The sequence below is a fragment of the Alligator mississippiensis genome, chromosome 2 (assembly GCF_030867095.1).
Source record: "Alligator mississippiensis isolate rAllMis1 chromosome 2, rAllMis1, whole genome shotgun sequence".
Classification (NCBI taxonomy): domain Eukaryota; kingdom Metazoa; phylum Chordata; order Crocodylia; family Alligatoridae; genus Alligator; species Alligator mississippiensis.
Window position 1 is genome coordinate 23,897,822 of NC_081825.1, and position 17,884 is coordinate 23,915,705.

General features: G+C 41.4%; 1 protein-coding gene across 2 annotated transcripts in view; it reads left to right on the plus strand.

Annotated features, from left to right (window-relative positions):
* Positions 1-17,884, plus strand: part of LOC102569403 (peroxisomal acyl-coenzyme A oxidase 3) — an 83,311-nt gene that overhangs the window by 22,824 nt on the left and 42,603 nt on the right. For both annotated transcript variants that reach the window (XM_059721538.1, XM_059721539.1), the window contains exons 6-7: positions 5,471-5,614; positions 11,458-11,546. In XM_059721538.1, the coding sequence (XP_059577521.1) occupies positions 5,471-5,614; positions 11,458-11,546 (233 nt within the window). The remainder of the gene's footprint in view (positions 1-5,470; positions 5,615-11,457; positions 11,547-17,884) is intronic.

Below are 17,884 nucleotides of genomic sequence, written 5' to 3' on the forward strand. Positions count from 1 at the left end.
CTGCTGGGATCAGATGACCCCAGCAATATGGGCGTCAAGACATTTTTTGAAGATCACCAGGGTAGATGTCTGTACCACCTCTGCGGGGAGTCTGTTCCAAATCCTCAGCACTCACCTTGTAAATGTTCACTAGGAACTTGTTGATGGAAGACCTTAGTCTTATGAAAGTTAAGTGTCAATCCCATTTTCTTGTACGCCTCAGTAAAAAGTGTGCGGGCCGGGAGCGATCCGGGCCCTTTTGCGCATGCGGGCCGTGGCCAGCAGCCCGGGCACGCGGGGTCGGAGAAGACCGGGGGCGAGCTAGAGTTAGTCACAGACGCGTAGTGGTTGATTTAAAGATTGTTTACTTACACCAAAGGTGGTCGTGGTGTGGGCTGGACAGTTTTCCAGGCACAGCTTCGCTTAAATCCTCGTTTGAGGATTACAACAAGTTCGCTCTCTCCCACGGAGTTGTTGAACCTCCGTGGGTCCGTCTCTTTTGTGCGCAGGAAGGGATACATCTAGGAATTTATCGGCGACGGGGAAAGGCCAGAGGCTGGTCAGGCCCCTGTTGCCTTTTAAGAAATGCATTGGGTCCATAAGGATCCGCAGCGCTTAGAGATCTTCACACAGCGTGAAGTCTCCTCCTCCTGGTGTTTGTGGAGTCCTCCCTTGTGGGGGTCTCCTTGGAGTTCTCCAACTTGGGCGAAAACCACACAAGCTTTTTATATGGCTAGCAAGCCAATCGCTAGCCGCCACATGTGCATAATTTCACGTGAACCAATAATGTGGCTCGAATTTCAATACAAATGGCGGGAACTCTTTGCACCGAGCATTTCTTAGATGCAAAAAGAAATGCACCATGCAAAGAAAGCTACAAATTGGCGGGAAATTCTCCGTTGCACCGGGGTTCTCTTCTGCAGCAGAAAACTCCACCGTGCAAAGAAGCTGCAATTTAGCGGGAAAAAGAATTTAGCAGTGCCAAAGCACACACAAAACAAAAAATCACAACTTTGGGTTGTGACAAAAAGGTTTACGTTACATTACAGCTTCTGTGAGTACATGGATGTCAGATTCACCAGGCTACTGCAAAACATTCGTGTGGTTTTCAGTGTTTTGACTCCATAGTGGCCTAGTAATTAAAGAATAGAATTGACCCATTATGGCAATCTGCTACCCCATTTTATTTCCATATTGAATGAATAAAGAAAGGAATCATTATTAGCATTTACATATAAAAGCTAGTAAGTCCACAAGAAATATTAGCACGCATACAAGTTTTTAACAAAGCTTTAACCACCAACTCACCTGTTTTAAGGATGTCTTGCTTTGCACAACTAGTTTTCTTGTTATTATCTTCTAGTATGGCAGCAGAATGTAGGTTTTCCACAATGGGCATTATCCAATCAAGCATGAATTTAAACATTGATGAAGGCAAACACAAGCAAGGGTGTGATGCAGTTGTCAATGAATGACCCAACTGTAGATGCTTCCAGTATATTCAGTTTTTTTTTCTGGGTTGAGGGGTTTGGACATTAGGAGGGAAAAGGTAACAGTCACAACACGTACTAAAAAGGAATAATAGACAGGCCTTGGAGGATTAAACCAGTACTGTTCTCTGCAGCCATATCTACATGTCGACCCAGGTGAAGATTGTCCACATCATATTTAGATATTATAGTGTTGACCTTAATTTGAAATAAAGGAATGCATAAACTCATCTTTGATTGCCATCTCTGACTTTGTGGTTTCTTTACAGCCACCACATATCATGGATATTAGCAAGATATAGAATCTCCTTCACCTTATCTTCCCACCACCTCTTCTTCGTATTGCAAGTCCTTCTTTGGACTTTTGCCTTGGCTTGTTGGAGATTCATTTTCTTTTGCTTGGAGTTGATATCATTTGGCCAGGCAGAAAAGGCCTTGCGCTTGTCATTGATCAACGTTTGGATATTCCAGTTGTTCTCATCAAACCAGACTTCATGTTTCCTGGTAGAGAATCCAAGTTTATCTTCACAGGTGCTGATGACAGTGGTTTTGAGGGCACCCCACATGCTGCTGGCATTCTTCTATTTTCGTTCATAGGAATCCACCAGTTTTTCACTTAGGCACTGGTGACAGAGGTCTTGCTTGCTTGGGTCTTTGAGTCATTCAACGTTGATCTTCCGTCAGCATTGCTTTTGCTGCAGCCATCATTTGGGAGCCAGTTTGAGTGACATAAGTGAATGGATGAGTTGATGATCAGTCCAGCAGTCATCAGCTCCTAGCATAGCTCAGGTGATGTAGACCAGCAGTTTGCAACCTTTTGCACCTTATGTCCCACCAACCATTTCATCAAAAAACTCTGGTCCCACCATGATAAAAGCAAATCCCTACAAAACTGCACTGTTTGAGGTATCTGTTGATTCATTTATTTGAAGTGCAAACAACTGATTTTTTCAATCGGGCAATGAGTTGAAGTCCCACCTACACGACCTTCACATCCCACCAGTGGGAGGCGTCCCACTGGTTGAGAAACACTGATGTAGACGTCTTTGTGGTCATAGGCATGGACAGTTATATAGTCAATCAGCTGCCAATACTTAGGTTGTGGGGTGTTACTGTGATGTTTTGTGCCTTTTTTTCTGGTGGAACAGTGTCGGTGATGGTGAGTCCATGTTCTATGCATTTAGTTAACAGGAGAGTGCTGTTGGAGTTGACCTTTGCTACTCCTTCCCTGCTGATGGTTCCATTCCAGAGGTTAGAGTCCCATTCAACTCCGCAATTGAGATCACTCAGGATAATGTCTGTCTCCCTTCGGAACATCAGAAAGGACTTGGTCAAGGTTGGCGTAGAATTTCTCTTTGGTTTTATCAGTGGCATCAAGAATCAGGACATATGCATGGATGACAGTAGCAGATGATTGGAAAAGGTCAGGAGAGGTCCCGGGTGATTGGAAAAGGGCAAACATAGTGCCCATATTTAAGAAAGGGAAGAAGGAGGATTCAGGGAACTACAGACCAGTCAGCTTCACCTCAGTCCCTGGAAAAATCATGGAGCAGATCCTTAAGGAATCCATTTCTAAGCACTTGGTAGACAAAAGTGTAATTAGGAACAGTCAGCATTGATTCACCAAGGGCAAGTTGTCCCTGACCAAACTGATTGCCTTCTATGAGAGAGGACTGGCTCTGTGGATGTGGAGAGACCAGTGGATCTGGTGTACCTTAATTTTAGCAAGACTTTCGATTCAGTCTCCCATAAAATTCTCACAGGCAAGCTAAGGAAGTGTGGGTTGGATGAATCGACTGTAAGGTGGATAGAAAACTGGCTAGAGCATTGGGCTCAAAGAGTAGCCATCAATGACTCCATGTCTAGCTGGCAGCTCTGGTATCAAGTGCAGTGCCCCAGGGGTCAGTCCTGGGGCTGGTTTTGTTCAATGTCTTCATCGACAACCTGGAAGATGGCATAGAGTGCACCCTCAGGAAGTCTGAAGATTACACCAAGCTGGGGGAGTAGTAAATATGCTGGAGGGTATGTCTAGGATTCAGAGTGACCTAGGCAAAGCGGAGAATTGGGCCAAAAGGAATCTCATGAGGTTCAACAAGGACAAGTGCAAAGTCCTGCACTTAGGACGGAACAGTCCCATGCACTAGTGCAGGCTGGGGGCTGACTGGCTGGGCAACAGCTCTGCAGAAAAGGACCTGTGGGTTACAGTGGACAGCAGGCTGAATATGAACCAGCAGTGTGCCCTTGTTGTCAAGAATGCCAACGGCATACTGGGCTGCATTGGTAGGTGTGTTGCCAGTAGATCAAGGGAAGTGATTATTCCCCTCTATTCAGTACTGGTGAGGCCACATCTGGAGTACTATGTTCATTTTGGGCACCCCGCTACAGAAAGGATGTGGACAAATTGGAGCGAGTCCAGCAGAGGGCAACAAAAATGGTGAGGGGGCTGGGGCATATGACTTATGAGGAGAAGCTGAGGGAACTGGGCTTATTTAGTCTAGAGAAGAGAGAGAGAGGATTTAATAGCAGCCTTCAACTACCTGGAGAGGGGTTCCAAAGAGGATGGAACTAGACTGTTGTCAGTGGTAGCAGATGATAGAACAAGGACCAACGATCTCAAGTTGCAGCAAGGGAACTTTAGGTTAGCTATTAGGCATAACTTTCTCACTAGAAGGGTAGTAAAACAGTGGAACAGATTACCCAGAGGGGGGATGGAATCTCCATCCTTGGAAGTTTTCAAGACCTGGCTAGACAAAGCTTTGTGTGGGATGATCTAGTTGGGGATGGTCCTGCTTTGAGCAGGGGGTTGGACTAGATGACTTCCTGTCATCCCTTCCAACCCTCATTTTTTATGATTCTATGATTCCATAATCTGCGACCTGTGGACACACTAGATAGCAGTACAGCGCTGCCCCACAGATTGCATTTATAGTCCCTTGTAGAATCAATGAGCATGGAAAAAGTTAATTGTCATCTTAACAGTTCTGTTAGGTCATTAGGTAGATAGATAGCAACTATTCTCATGTAAGCGATTAGGGACATTAAGATAAGAGTGATGCATTCAAGACAAGTTCTTTTTTCCTATCACTATAGCCTGGATTCGTGGTACATTTCTTACAATATTTTAGATATTATTTGGCGTCCAGAATATATAGACTACTCACTTTGGCTACCTTACTCTTATATCTTTTGTTGAAACACAGTTAATACTCCAGTATCAAAAATGGGAGATGTTAGCATAATATTCCAAACTGTTTGTTAGTTACTTCTTGTTGCCAAGCAAATTGTAAAGTCACAAACATTCCCCCTCTTTTCTACATATCATAAAGTGGATTTAAAAGAATAGAAGTATGGACTCATAGAATTCAAATTTAAGAATGCTTAAGTATGCTACTTTGTAGGCCAAAATTCCAGTCTCTCCAACAGGTCTTCATTTTTCTGTAAGTAGAATAAAACAAGACATTTTTCGGTTTAGGTCAATTAGGCAAAATGCAGACATCAGGTACCTGTCTTTGAGTAAACTCAATGAAGGCACAACCTGTCTTACCATACCAAGCTTCATAGCGGTAAATATGAATGTTTGAGTGGGCAGATCATATTGCAGGAAAGGGGGCTGAAATGTCTACATTGCTAATAGCATCCAAAAGTTCGGGGCTCAAACACCTTTTGTTTTAATAAAAATAGCAGCCATTTCCTGCAAATCAAGACTTTAGAATCTCCAAGTCACTTCTTCCCCAACTTTCATTGGTTAAATTTGAGGTCTGAAATTGAGAATCACATTTTTGTCTGTCCTTTATCTATCCTATATATCTCTAGATATGCATCTTCTAAAATAAGTTTAGAATATTCAAAAATGATTACATTTTTATTGTTGTGAAGATGTTGATACAGGCAACAACCTGTCTTTTCAAAATGCTACTCTTACAGTGAATACAAATTAATAAAAGATGACTATTCATTGGCGTGTATGATTCATATGGCATTCTTCTTTTTGGCCCCCATAGGAATTTGTCATCAACACTCCAGATTTTGAAGCTGCCAAGTTTTGGATTGGTAACATGGGAAAAAATGCTACTCATGCAGTTGTGTATGCCCAGCTCTATACTTCTGATGGAAAATGCCATGGATTGCATACTTTTGTTGTACAGGTGGGAAATATATGCTTCTTTAACACACCAAGTTGCATCCGGTTTTCTAATTAAATGAAGGCTTTAACACTCATGCAGTTAGCAAACTTTCTGAATTTAAATAATTGCTATATTTTTGAGACAAGAATACATTCCATTTTATAGCAGCAAGAAATGATCCAAATCTCCCTTATTATAATATTATAGATGCAATTTGAAATAGATATGCAATGTGTGAAATACATTAGCTTGCAAATTCCCCAGAGGGAAGAATTATCTTCAGTATTTTAAAAGCGCCAACCCATAACAGATATTATTGCAATAAGTAATATATAACAAATACTATGTTGTGACAGTATATGTGGATTTATCTTGGCTATAATGTATGTGAAACTGGTCCAATCCATTTGACATCAATGGAAACATATTCCCATTGCTTTCCATGACATTGGTAAGATATTATGTTTCTAATCTGACTCATCTTCAGATCCACATCCTCTCTACACTGACTTTAGTGGAACTCCAAATGTAGCCAAAAATGAGACATTTAATTTCAGCATCATATTTCAACTGGTCTGGGTTCAGTGAAGTAGGTACAGATTTATTTTACTGTTTCTTTTTGAGCATCATGTATGAGTGAACAAAATAGAATGGAATTTATATACCCAGGATATGAGAGAGTTGTGGCATTTCAAAGGGCAGTTTGTGTGTCAATGAAATGCAGACAGACACTTTTTACAGCTGTGATATATTACTAGACTCTGATGTACTGTTGCTAATGCACAGAAACATACAATCTGTGGTCACAACCACAAACTTCTGAAACTCCAGTTTGTGGGCTGATCATCATCTTAGATGACATAGGACTGAATAGAATTTCCAGAGCTAATACAGTAGAACCAAGATCACTTACATCTGGGTGATTTACAACATACTTAATTTGCAGAAGGTTGCCAAACGAAGGACAAGCCACTCAACTGTTTTGCTCTAGACTTGCTTCTGCTCCAGAAAATGCCACCTCTCCAATCAGCTAGGCTCAAACGTTCTCCCATATAGTGTTACCAGATTTGCCCATTACTTTGGGGTGTGCTCATTTATTAGGGATACATTTCTAGGGTCTTGGTAATTCTGTCAATGTGCTGCTTGTGTTACTTGTGTTTCTATACGGAGCTGTATATCTTCCTTCTGCAAGTCCTCACCCTAAAAGGAGCTATCTTGTAGGACTCAGTTTCAATGGGGCTGGGTTCCTCTATTCACCAAATCAGTCATACACACAAACACACACAAATTAACGTGACATGCCTGACCCGGCCGGGTTGATCAGCATGGACAGGCTGACACCCTCATATGCCAAGAATCAGTTAATCAGAGCAACAATAAACTGCAGTCAGACACAAGCACACAGGTGAACAGAATCCCTCTGAATCCAGCTGGGTGTCCAGCTGACACCCTCATGGGCCAGCATTCAGTTCATAAGGGCAATTCTGAGTTAAACTGGGTCAATCAGCCTATACAAGCTGATCCCCTTATGTGTTTCGAACTCAGAATGTCCCAATCTTTGGCTTCTTGATGAGTAGACCCCACAGTATTTTGGGGCTTCACAGGGATCTTTAGCTTAGGTAAAAGAAGCGTTGCTGCAGAGCACGGGAGGAAAGAGAAGCAGAGAAGGAAAAATATACCCAGTTACTACCAGTTTGATTATAAAAGTTATTTATTGCTAAGCATATGAAATATATAATGGTACTAATAGTAATAGACATGCAAAAGAAAAAAACAAACACAAACAATTACAGTACTACCCTGGTTTCACTAAGTATTTGGGGAAACTTAGCTCAAGTTTAACTAATACAGTTCAGGTTCAGAAATGTATGCCTAGAGAGAGAGAGAGAGAGAGCTGGGATCTCACCAGTCCAAGGTACTCGAGTCTCAAAGCTGACAGGTAAAATTCCTAGCACAGTCCTTGAAGGGAGACGATCTGTTCTTCCAGCGTCCCAAGAACAACGGGATGGTGTCAGCACACAAGTTTTCTTCTTGAAGCACCCACACTGCTGCTTTTTACAGATTTTTATACCTCAGTTCAGCTGCTTCGAAGCATTCTCAATAGTGTAAATCATTGTCTTTTCTCTTGACAAAGGGTTATCTGGTTTGGAACATCTCAACAAACTGATTGATAATCAGGAAACACATAAGCTTAGGGAGTACCCAGACACTTGGGAGCCAGCTTGAAATTCCTATGGATAGCAGATATACTGATGGGGTATCTCATGGTTTCTTCAGAAACAATAGATAACTTGCAGCATCAGGATTTTGGATTTTTACTTGTGTACAAGCCTCAGCATAGCATGACTTTTCCAAATCTTACTATAGTCTTTTAACAGACTTAAGGCAATTATTGGAGTTTTCATAACCTTTGGGCAGGAGGACTTCTACCAGTCGTCCTGGGAAAAGCATGACAACACCTGCGATTAGGGCTCCAACGGGCTGGACACTGTGATGAACCCTTAACCATTGTTCAAATGTTGCCCATACCCCCTCTGACTCGGTCTCTTGCCTCAGCATTCCCTAACCCAGCAACCGAGTTTTAATCAATCAAGTTTAAATAGGCCTCCCATAGTGGGACCGGGGAATGTACAGCCCGAGATGCCTGTTAAACTTAGAGGTGTGTGTATGTCTGGGGGGGAAAAGTCCTTTGTAAATCCAGATTAGAACTGGTCTGATAAATGCTGAGCTGGGTGTGTGTGAACGTGGGTTGATTAGCATTTGGAGCACAGATTCCACATCATGCAGTGTTCCCCTGCTTCTCTGGTCCCAGAATTCACTGCAGTCTCTGCTTCAGGTTTTCTGTTCTCCATCTCATGTAAATGAATGGTCATCTGGTTCCATCTCGGATGCAAATGACACCTAGGACAGTTGTTTCACTCTGGTCACCCTTATCTGGAGAGTTTTAGGTGCGTCTCTCACTGCATCTTAACCAGTTCCATTTAGGTGGGGGGGAAATTGTTTGTGAGTCAGACAGGCTGCGTCCTGTGCCCCAAGAACACAGAGCTGAGACATAGCAATTGTTGTTTGCTATAGTTCTGTATACCTCTGACAAGTTTCCAAACTCTCATCTTTGCAGCAGAGTTAGGCATCTAGTTCTGCAATGAATCCAACTTCAATTCTAGTCTAAACCAGGGGTGGGCAAAATGTGGCCCACGGACTGGATGCAGCCCGCCAAGCCGTTCTATCCGACTCCCGGGACCCCTAAACAATTTAGAAAATTAGTATTAATCTGCTCTGGGCTGCCTGTCATGCAGCCCTCAATGGCTTGCCAAAACTGAGTAAGCAGCCCTCTGCCCAAAATAATTGCCCACCCCTGGTCTAAACCCTGAGCTGAAGAAACAGACTCAATAGCTGGTACTGTGACAGACTTGTACTCAGAGGGCATGTCCAGACAAGTGCGCACATGCGGTTTGCAGCACCTCAAACCTGATTGTGACACTGCAAACTGTACATGGCGAATGTGCAACTGTGTGCTGCACTAGTACCAGAATTACATACCGGGACATCCCAGTATTAACCAAAAAAAAAATAGCACAAAATGCAGCATGATGCATGTGGAAGCAGCATGCGCTACCAGAAATGGAGCCTGGACATCCAGAGCCATGGTCTGGCTGTTGACTAGACTCTGTGCAGCTGGATTGGCACCACTGATGCCTCAGGAGGTCCACAGGACCCCAGGTAAGGCTGCTGGGGCCAGCCCCAACCTCCCTTAGCCTACGTGGGACAACTTAATACATGCTGAAATGCATGTGCAGGGGTATGCCCCTTGAAATGCATGTCTCTGCACATGGAGATGCACCCAGAGAGGGTTATATAAGGCACATTCATCAGTGCTTTCCATGCTTTCATGTGTAGCCTAAGCGCTTGATGACAGGAAACAGCCTGATAGGAGACCAGAAGTATCGGTAGACCTATTAGTGACATGACTATATTTGATAAATTTTTGTCAGCATTGCTGACAATAGCATTTTCAAAAGGAACCAAAACTGTTTGTAAATTTGGATTGAATTTGGTGACTTTAATGGGCTTTGGAGATGACCACTTGCATACAAAGCAAAGGCAGAGAAAGTTCAACTGAAAAATAGGGAACTAAATCCTCCTGACTTTTTGATTTGATATGATGGCATATTTCATTTCAAAATTGGTCTTTTCAGTTAAAAAAAAAAAAAAAAAAAAGTGAAATGATCTGAAAACAATACGTTTTGCTTTGACCAGCAAACCGTTTTGGGTTGTCCCAAAATGGAATATTTGGGGCTGTTTATTTTGCTGAAGAAGTGAAATTTTTCCATTTCTGGTTGATCAAATGAGACAGACAGTTTCGCTGTTGTGGCTTGTGATGTTTTTCATTTTGTCATTGGAACAAAAAAAGTCTGTTGTTCACACAGTTGTTCATGTTACATTTTCAGAAAATGTTGTGGTACAGCATCCACCATCTACAATCTCTTACTGTCTGTGGATGTTATATAGTGGTCTACAGTCAGTACTGCCTTCTGGCCCCTAAATAACCATAACAGACAAAGGAGGCACAGACAAGCCTAGAATAAGGATTAATGATACATCAGTGGGGGGGTTCTTGAGTAACTACAACAACTTTCCAGAAAACACATGATATTTTTCTGTTTTCCTTAGCTTTTCTTTGTATGCAAGTAGTCCATTAAAGTCAATGCAGAGTCTACCACTGACTTCAGTAGCCTTTGAATCCGATTCTACTCTTAATAATACAGGACCATCAAAGGCAGTGGAAGTTCTGCTATTGCCATTATTAGGGTTAGAAATAAGGCCTTATTTTTAAGCCCAACTCTCACTAGGTCACCCCAGAGCAGTTTGTGACCTTTTGGGGCAATGGTCAGGGAAGTGTCAAAGTGAAAAAGAACTTCAACATCATACTTTAAGAAATTAAGATTTATGAATGGTTACTGAATTATACCTGTCAATAAAGGAAGAAGGTTGCTTACAAAAATGAAATAAATGCAAATAAAGGACCTGATGCTAGGAGAAGTGCATTAATGTATGTGCAGTTTTCATTTGGAAAGTCATCTTCATAATACTAAGGATTATCCCACTTTATTTTTTTAATGGAAGTATAGACTGCAGAACTTGTGGCCAGTCCTCTGGGGAAGTTTCCTCCTGCATACGAGCCAATATTTCAAGCCTGACTGTAGGGTACTTATACTCATCCTTATGTTACAAGCTAATCTGAAAGAATAGTGTTCTATGCACGGAGCTCAGCATAGAGGACCAGAGCTACTGCCACTAAAAAACTTGCAGATTCAATGACACATTCTTAAACTGACTGGTTGCTGACTGGATGGAATGCGTCTCACATCCCTTGGAAAGATAGGAAACTAACAGCTATATGAAAAGAGTCAGATTTATTGATTTTTAGCCACGTCCACACAGACCAGAACGTTTTCATTGCAAAATATTTTCAGATTTTTAGGAATACAACTGTGAAAGTGCTTGTTCTGAGAGGCATAAGGAGTTTCTGAAACAAATTAATCACATGGAGGTATTTTTTTTGTGTGTAAATTAGAGGGTTCATTCAGAGAGGTACACGTTTGGGCCATGATAGCATAATTAGAGGCACATAATCCAAGAAACTAAAAGACATCCAAGTTATTTTCGTTACTTGTTCCCAGCTGTGGATGAGAGTGAATCATAAAGATCGCATTCTGCTGTACGTATATGGTAAATAATGGGATATTTAAAAAAATGCTAATTACCCAGTATAGATTAGAAATATTTTCACTGTTTGAAAGAAGTCACTGAGAATTTTAATTTTTCCAGTGACTAAAATGTTGTTTCATTTAATTTCCACACAGATTCGAGATACAAAAACATTGCTGCCAATGCCTGGAGTGATGGTAGGTGACATAGGAAAGAAACTTGGGCAGAATGGTTTGGATAATGGGTAAGTCAATAAAAAAAAGCACCATATTAACATATCTTCTGCTTCAGCAATTCCTCATAGTCAAGGATGGTTGTCTTCAATGATTGCCTTATCTGTCAGTCTAAAGATGGCTGAGGAGGCCAATCTGGGATCAACAGACTCTGTTGCAACTTGGGCACGTGTTTCTGTGTGGGGTGGGTGACAGTGGATTCTTAATTTGGTCCATGACGCACTGTTTCTGTCACTCTCACTTATCCATCTCCTGTTGTTGTCATAAGATTTCAAAGTACTGAGATCCTTGCAAGAGACTCTTCCTCTGTTTGGGGCGGTCCTGACCAATAGTCTCTCATAAGTCGATGTTGCATTTTTTCAAGTTGGTCTTTAGGAGGTCCTTGAAGAGCTTTCCATGCCCTCCTCTTCAGCATATGCCTTGGCTAAGCTGGGAAAATAGAACTTGCTTCAGGAGTCTACAGTCAAACATCCAGATGGCATAGCCAACCCAACAAAGATGATGTCAGATGATCATCATCTTAATGCTCGTGGTGTTTGCTTGCAAGAGGATATTAATGTTGGCACATCTATCTTTCCACTGGATTTGAAAGATCTTCCACAGGTGGTGTTGATGGTACTTCTCCAGCAATTTGAGGTGTCTCTTTATACATTGTCCACGTTTCAGTTCCATATGGTAAGGTTGGGATCACAACTGCTTGATAAATCTTGAGCTTTGTTTCAGATCTGATGTTGCAATATTTGAACACCCATTTCCTCAGGTGTCCAAAGGCTGCACTTGCACATTTGAAACAATGTTGGATTTCTTTGTCAATGTCAGCCTTCTGTGAGAGATGGCTTCTGAGGTTTGGGAAATACACAGTGTTCTCTAGAGTCTCACCGTGAATCTAAATTACCAGACCTGGAGACTTCTCATTAAGAGCTTGTTGGTGAAGGACCTTAGTCTTCTGAATTTTAAGTGTCAATCCCAGTTTTTTGTATGCCTCGATAAAGACACTGATGATTGCCTGAAGGCTTGCTTCTGAGTGAGCCCTCATGGCAGTATCATCAGCATACTGGAGCTCAATGATAGTGGTCAGAGTAGTCTTCATTTTAGCTTAGAGTTGGCTGAGACTAAACAGCTTACCATCCATTTGGTAGTTTAGCTCCACTCTGGCTGGAAGCTTGTTGGTGACCAGATGTAGCATTGCAGTAAGGAATATCAAGAAGAGTCATAGCGATGATGCAGCCTTGCTTAACCTCAAAGAGATCTGTGATAGATCTGTTACTGAGAACCAGTGCTCTCATACCATCATGGAGCAGGAAAAGAACAATGACAAATTTTGGTGGGAACCCATGAAGGATCACCCATGAAGGATCCTCCACAGTGCTTCTTGGTTGACAGTCCAAGGCTTTTGTGAGGTCAAAAAATGCCATATAGAGAAGTTTGTTGTTGGCATTTTTCCTGCAGCTTGCAAGCTGTGAAGACCATCTGCTGTGACTCTTGATGCCCTAAACCCACACTGAGATTGCAGGAAGAACTCTTCAGCAAGTGGAAGGAGGTGACTAAAGAGAATTCTCACAATGGTCTTCCCTGTGGAGGATAGCAAGGCTCTCTAATTTCCTCTAATTTCCACAGTTGGACTTGTTTCCTTTCTTGAAGATTATCACAGTCATGGCTTCCCTAAAGTCATCTGGGATATCCTCATCATTCCAAATTCTTAGGATGCAGGCATGGAGCTGTGCTGTGAGCTCCTGTCCCCTCTGCTTGAAGATTTTGGCAGGGATTCCACCAGTTCCAGAAGCCTTGCCGTTCTCCATCTGCTTGATTGCTTTCCTCACCTTGTCAAGGGTTGTAGGGATTCTGAGAGTCTCTGACTGGGTGTTGTGGGATGGAAGTGAGAATACTCTTGTCAACAACAGTGTTTCGATTGAGAAAGTCTTCAAAATGCTTCCTCCAACAGGCATTAATGGCTCCCCTTTCCTTGATCTCCTCCATCCTTGGGTCTCAAGAGTATTGGTCCCTGAGTGCTCGGGCAGTAGATGACTTTGATGGTATTGAAAAAACTGTGCATATCATGGGTGTCATCAAGATGTAAAATCTTTTTCTCTTTGTCTTCCCACTATCTGTTCTTCATATTGCAAGTCCTTCTTTGAACCTCTGTCTTGGGTTGTTGAAGATTCAATTTCTTTTGCTTGGAGTTGATATAATTTTGCCAAGCACAAAAAGTCATGAACTTGTGGTTGATCAATGCTTCCAGTCATTCTCATTAAACCAGTCTTCATGTTTCCTAGTAGAGAATCAAAGTGTCTCTTTGCAGGTGCTAATGACAGTGGACTTGAAGGCCCCCAAGCGCTGCTGACATTCTCCTATTATTGTTAATTTGAATTTGCCAGTTTTCTGTTGAGGCACCGGTGGAAGAGGTCTTTCTGGATTGGGTCCTTGATTCCTTTGATGTTGATCTTCCATTGGCATTGTCATTGTTGATCTTCCATTGGCATTGCCATTGTTTGGGCATCAGTTTGAGTAAGATAAGCAAGTGGATGTGTCGGTGATTGGTCCAGCAATCATCACTCCTAAGCATAGATCAGGTGATATGGACATTATGATTGTCAATGCATGTTCTGCACATTTGGTCAAAAAGAGGATGTTGTTGGAGTTTACCTTTCCTATTCCTTTCTTGCTGCTTGTTCCATTCCAGAGGTTTGAGTTCCTTCTGACTCTGGTGTTGAAATCACCGAGAAGAGTAAATCTGTTTCCCTCCAAAATGTCAGAAAGAACTTGCTCCATGGGGCTACTGCAGAACATCATTCTTATAGCTTGTGTTTTGACTCCATAGTGGCCTAGTAATTAAGGAATAGAATTGACCCATTATGGCAATCTGCTACCCCATTTTATTTCAGTATTGAATGAATAGGGAAAGGGGAGTCCATTATTAGCATTTACATATAAAAGGTAGTAGTCACAAGAAATATCAGTGCGCGCACACGTTTTTAACAAAGCTTTAACCACCAGCTCTCCTGCGTTCCTGGATGTCCTGTTTTGCTCTTCTAGTTTTCTTGTTATCGTCTCCTAGCACGGCAGTGAATGTAGGTTTTCCACAGTGGGCATAATCTGATCAAGCTTGAATTTAAACATCTATCCAAGCAAACAAAAGCAAGGGCTTCATGCAGTTGTAAGTGAATGACCCAGGTGTAGATGACTACAGAGTATTCAGTCTGTTTACTGAATTGTGGGGTTTGGGAATTAGAAGGAAAAAGGTAACAGTCACAGCAAGCTCTCAAAAGGAATAGCAGACAAGCCTTGGAGGACTAGGCCAGCACTATTCTCTGCAATCAAATCTACATATCAAGCCAGGTGAAGATTATCCTCATAATATTTAGATATAATAGTGTTGACTTTAATTTGAAATGAATGAATGCATAAGCTCAACTTTGACTGACATCTCCACCCCAGAGTAGCATTGGCATTTTAATTCTCATTAAAGCAAGGGCAAAACTAAACATACAAGACTGAATGACAGATGCACTAAAACCAAGAGAATAAAGCTCAGAAACCCCAATATAGCAGTCTGAAACAGTACTGGCTAAAGACCTAGACAATTTCAGGAGTAATACTTCCTTTTAATTCACTTGAGAAAACGAGGATACAAATTCAACTTTGGGACAACGAGTGTACCTTACCAGATGACAGCCTTTGAAATTTTGACTACTGATGGTCAAGTGATAATGTATTACCTTCTTGTTTGCCAACACTGAGACTGGTATTAGTAATCTTTGTCCAGGATTAGTAGGCATCAAGAAAAGTTCAATGGGGCAATGCCTCTGAATGGGCGGCAGGAAAAGAGGTAATGCAAAAATTTGGTTAGATTCAGTAAATACCCTAAAACCTACTGTTCCACATACAGAGAAAATGATGTTATGATGAAAATTGCTGTAAAACAGTGAGGCTTTATTTATTTTATGTCTTAGCGTGCACTTCAAGTACATGCCAGCAGATGGTAGTGAAAGGCAGGAAATAAGTTCCACCTATATGGAGAAATGAAATAATGATGCTCATATTTGTTTTTGAGCTGCAGAGGAGGTTTGAAGCACAGAGCCACAAATTATTGAATCTGGCAAATTTATTTGGTAACAGCGTATAATTTACATATATAAGTGTAACTATGGAAGGACATGCTTATTGGATAGCTGTTTGTCTTTAGGTATATAGAATATTGGAATCTTTTTGTTCTGCATGTTTTTTTCGTAATATTAAAAAATATTTAGTAGGCAGTGCTTCAGTGTAAAATGTATGTGGTATGTTTGAATGGGAAGTCCATAGAATACATGTTAAATAAGAACTGTGTGCAACATGATGTGCGGATTTCATGAGGAGTTTCTGTTTTGGATACAGGTAATTTAACATAATGGTGTGATAGGCTAATCTTTTTTTTCTAGTTTGTTTTCCCTATACCCTTTGGACTAGCAGTTCTAGAATTATTATTTTTATTATGTATTGTTTGTTTTACAGTAGTGCATAAAAGCACCAACCATGGCCTAGGACATTATTTTATAGAAAGTATTCAACAATGACGGTCCTTGACTCATATAGGGTCATGCCAACAGACTAATGAGGGGGCACTGCATTAATTCACCACCTGCCAAACTATAAGAAGAAATATTTAAATAAGAACAGAGCTCAGTAAAGGTAGCATGATAAAGACCAAAGAGAAAAAAGCAATTAATTAGCCCTCCAATCTACAGGAAAATCAACCCTGCAAAATAGTTGTAGTAGTTCCACTCTGTGCTGCCTGATATGAAAGTACTCAGGTGAGGCCTGATTCTGACCTCATTTAAACTGATATAAACCATAGTCAAGGGAGTACTGCTGATGTAAACTTGCAAGATTAGAACTGCAAGTGTAAAAAGAGGTAATGCTGCACTTTTAAATGCTGTTCTTGAAGTTTGCTTCAGGGCTGCCAAGAGTTACAATTGGGTTCATACTGTCGAGCTTCTCAGAAAATTCATAGGCACTCAAGGACATGGCAGGGAAATTAAAGAAATAGCTAGGTGAAAGATAATGATAATATAATGCTAACAATGTCTTCTGGCTTCAAACCTAAAGCTTTCCAGTAGAGGCAAATTTAGTTTACTTACAATGCAGACTATGCTTTCATTAGACATGGCATCTGACTTCACAACATGATTCCCAGTGGAAGTCATTGGCTGCTCGCATTAGCTCTCTGTCTTCTTAACTAACTTAGATGATCCCAGTCACTACGCTGTCTGAAAGCTTCTCTGTCCCAGTCAGTGATTATCAGCCAGGGTGCTGAGGCCACCCTTATGTGCCACCTTCTGGAGGGTACCATGATCTGTGAGGAGGTAAACAGATAAGCATGCACATAGACTTGTCCCTGTGTAGATGATCCTTCATCCCCACTGCGAGGCCCTTCTGTAAAGAAGTAAGAAGTGTAATATATATAATTTTTGAAAGTGGGTGCCACTCAATTTACAGAAGTTATGGAAGGGGCCGCAAATCCGGTGAGGGGTGCCTTGAGTCCAAAAATGTTGAGGACCACTGATGTAGGGACACATGGTTCTCCAGGGGAACAAAGCTTTTGACAATCTCCCTTGAAGAAGATAACTTTAGGTACCAATTAAAAACATCTTATTTTCTATATATCATAGATTTCATAGGCATTAGGGCTGGAAGGGACCTCGCAAGTAATATGACATTTAGTTTATATAAATTACTGCATGCTGTAATCCAGTGATGCTCAGCCAGACTGCTGTATCACACTGCGGTGCCTTGAGATCCTTTCAAGGGTGCATCAGGGTGCCATACAATGGTAATGTTAGGTTGTGAACATAATTCACAAGATAAACCCTGTGTTTTCCCATAGCATTCATAGTGCTAAAAATATTCTGTCCTATTGTGATCTTTCTGAGCTCTTTGCAACAGAATTGCTGTATTATTTTTCTGTAGCCAAATAAAAGAGTAGAAACTAAAAACTGACATTTTTGAGGTATTCCTTTAATTTAAAATAGTTGAGAGTCACTGCTATACTCTCTCCAGATTGCAGGCTGAGATTGCTTCCTTCATCTTGCTCATTGAGAAACACCGTGCAGCCACCAGAGGGTGCAGCTGCTTCAGTCTTACTGTCATTTGTGTAGTAGAGCATGATCCATCTGGAACTGGAACTGCTAGATTCGAAAGTGTACATTGTTACATTGTTGCTTTGCCTGCTCCATATAGGGAGGAAGTAAAAAAATGTAGTGTAACGGAGTATGGGTAACAGCTCATATCTTAAAGGTGCAGAGATCACTGCATCATTATGAAAGACTTACCAAGATTTTTCCCAAGAGCTAGTTATTAAAATAAATTGGTG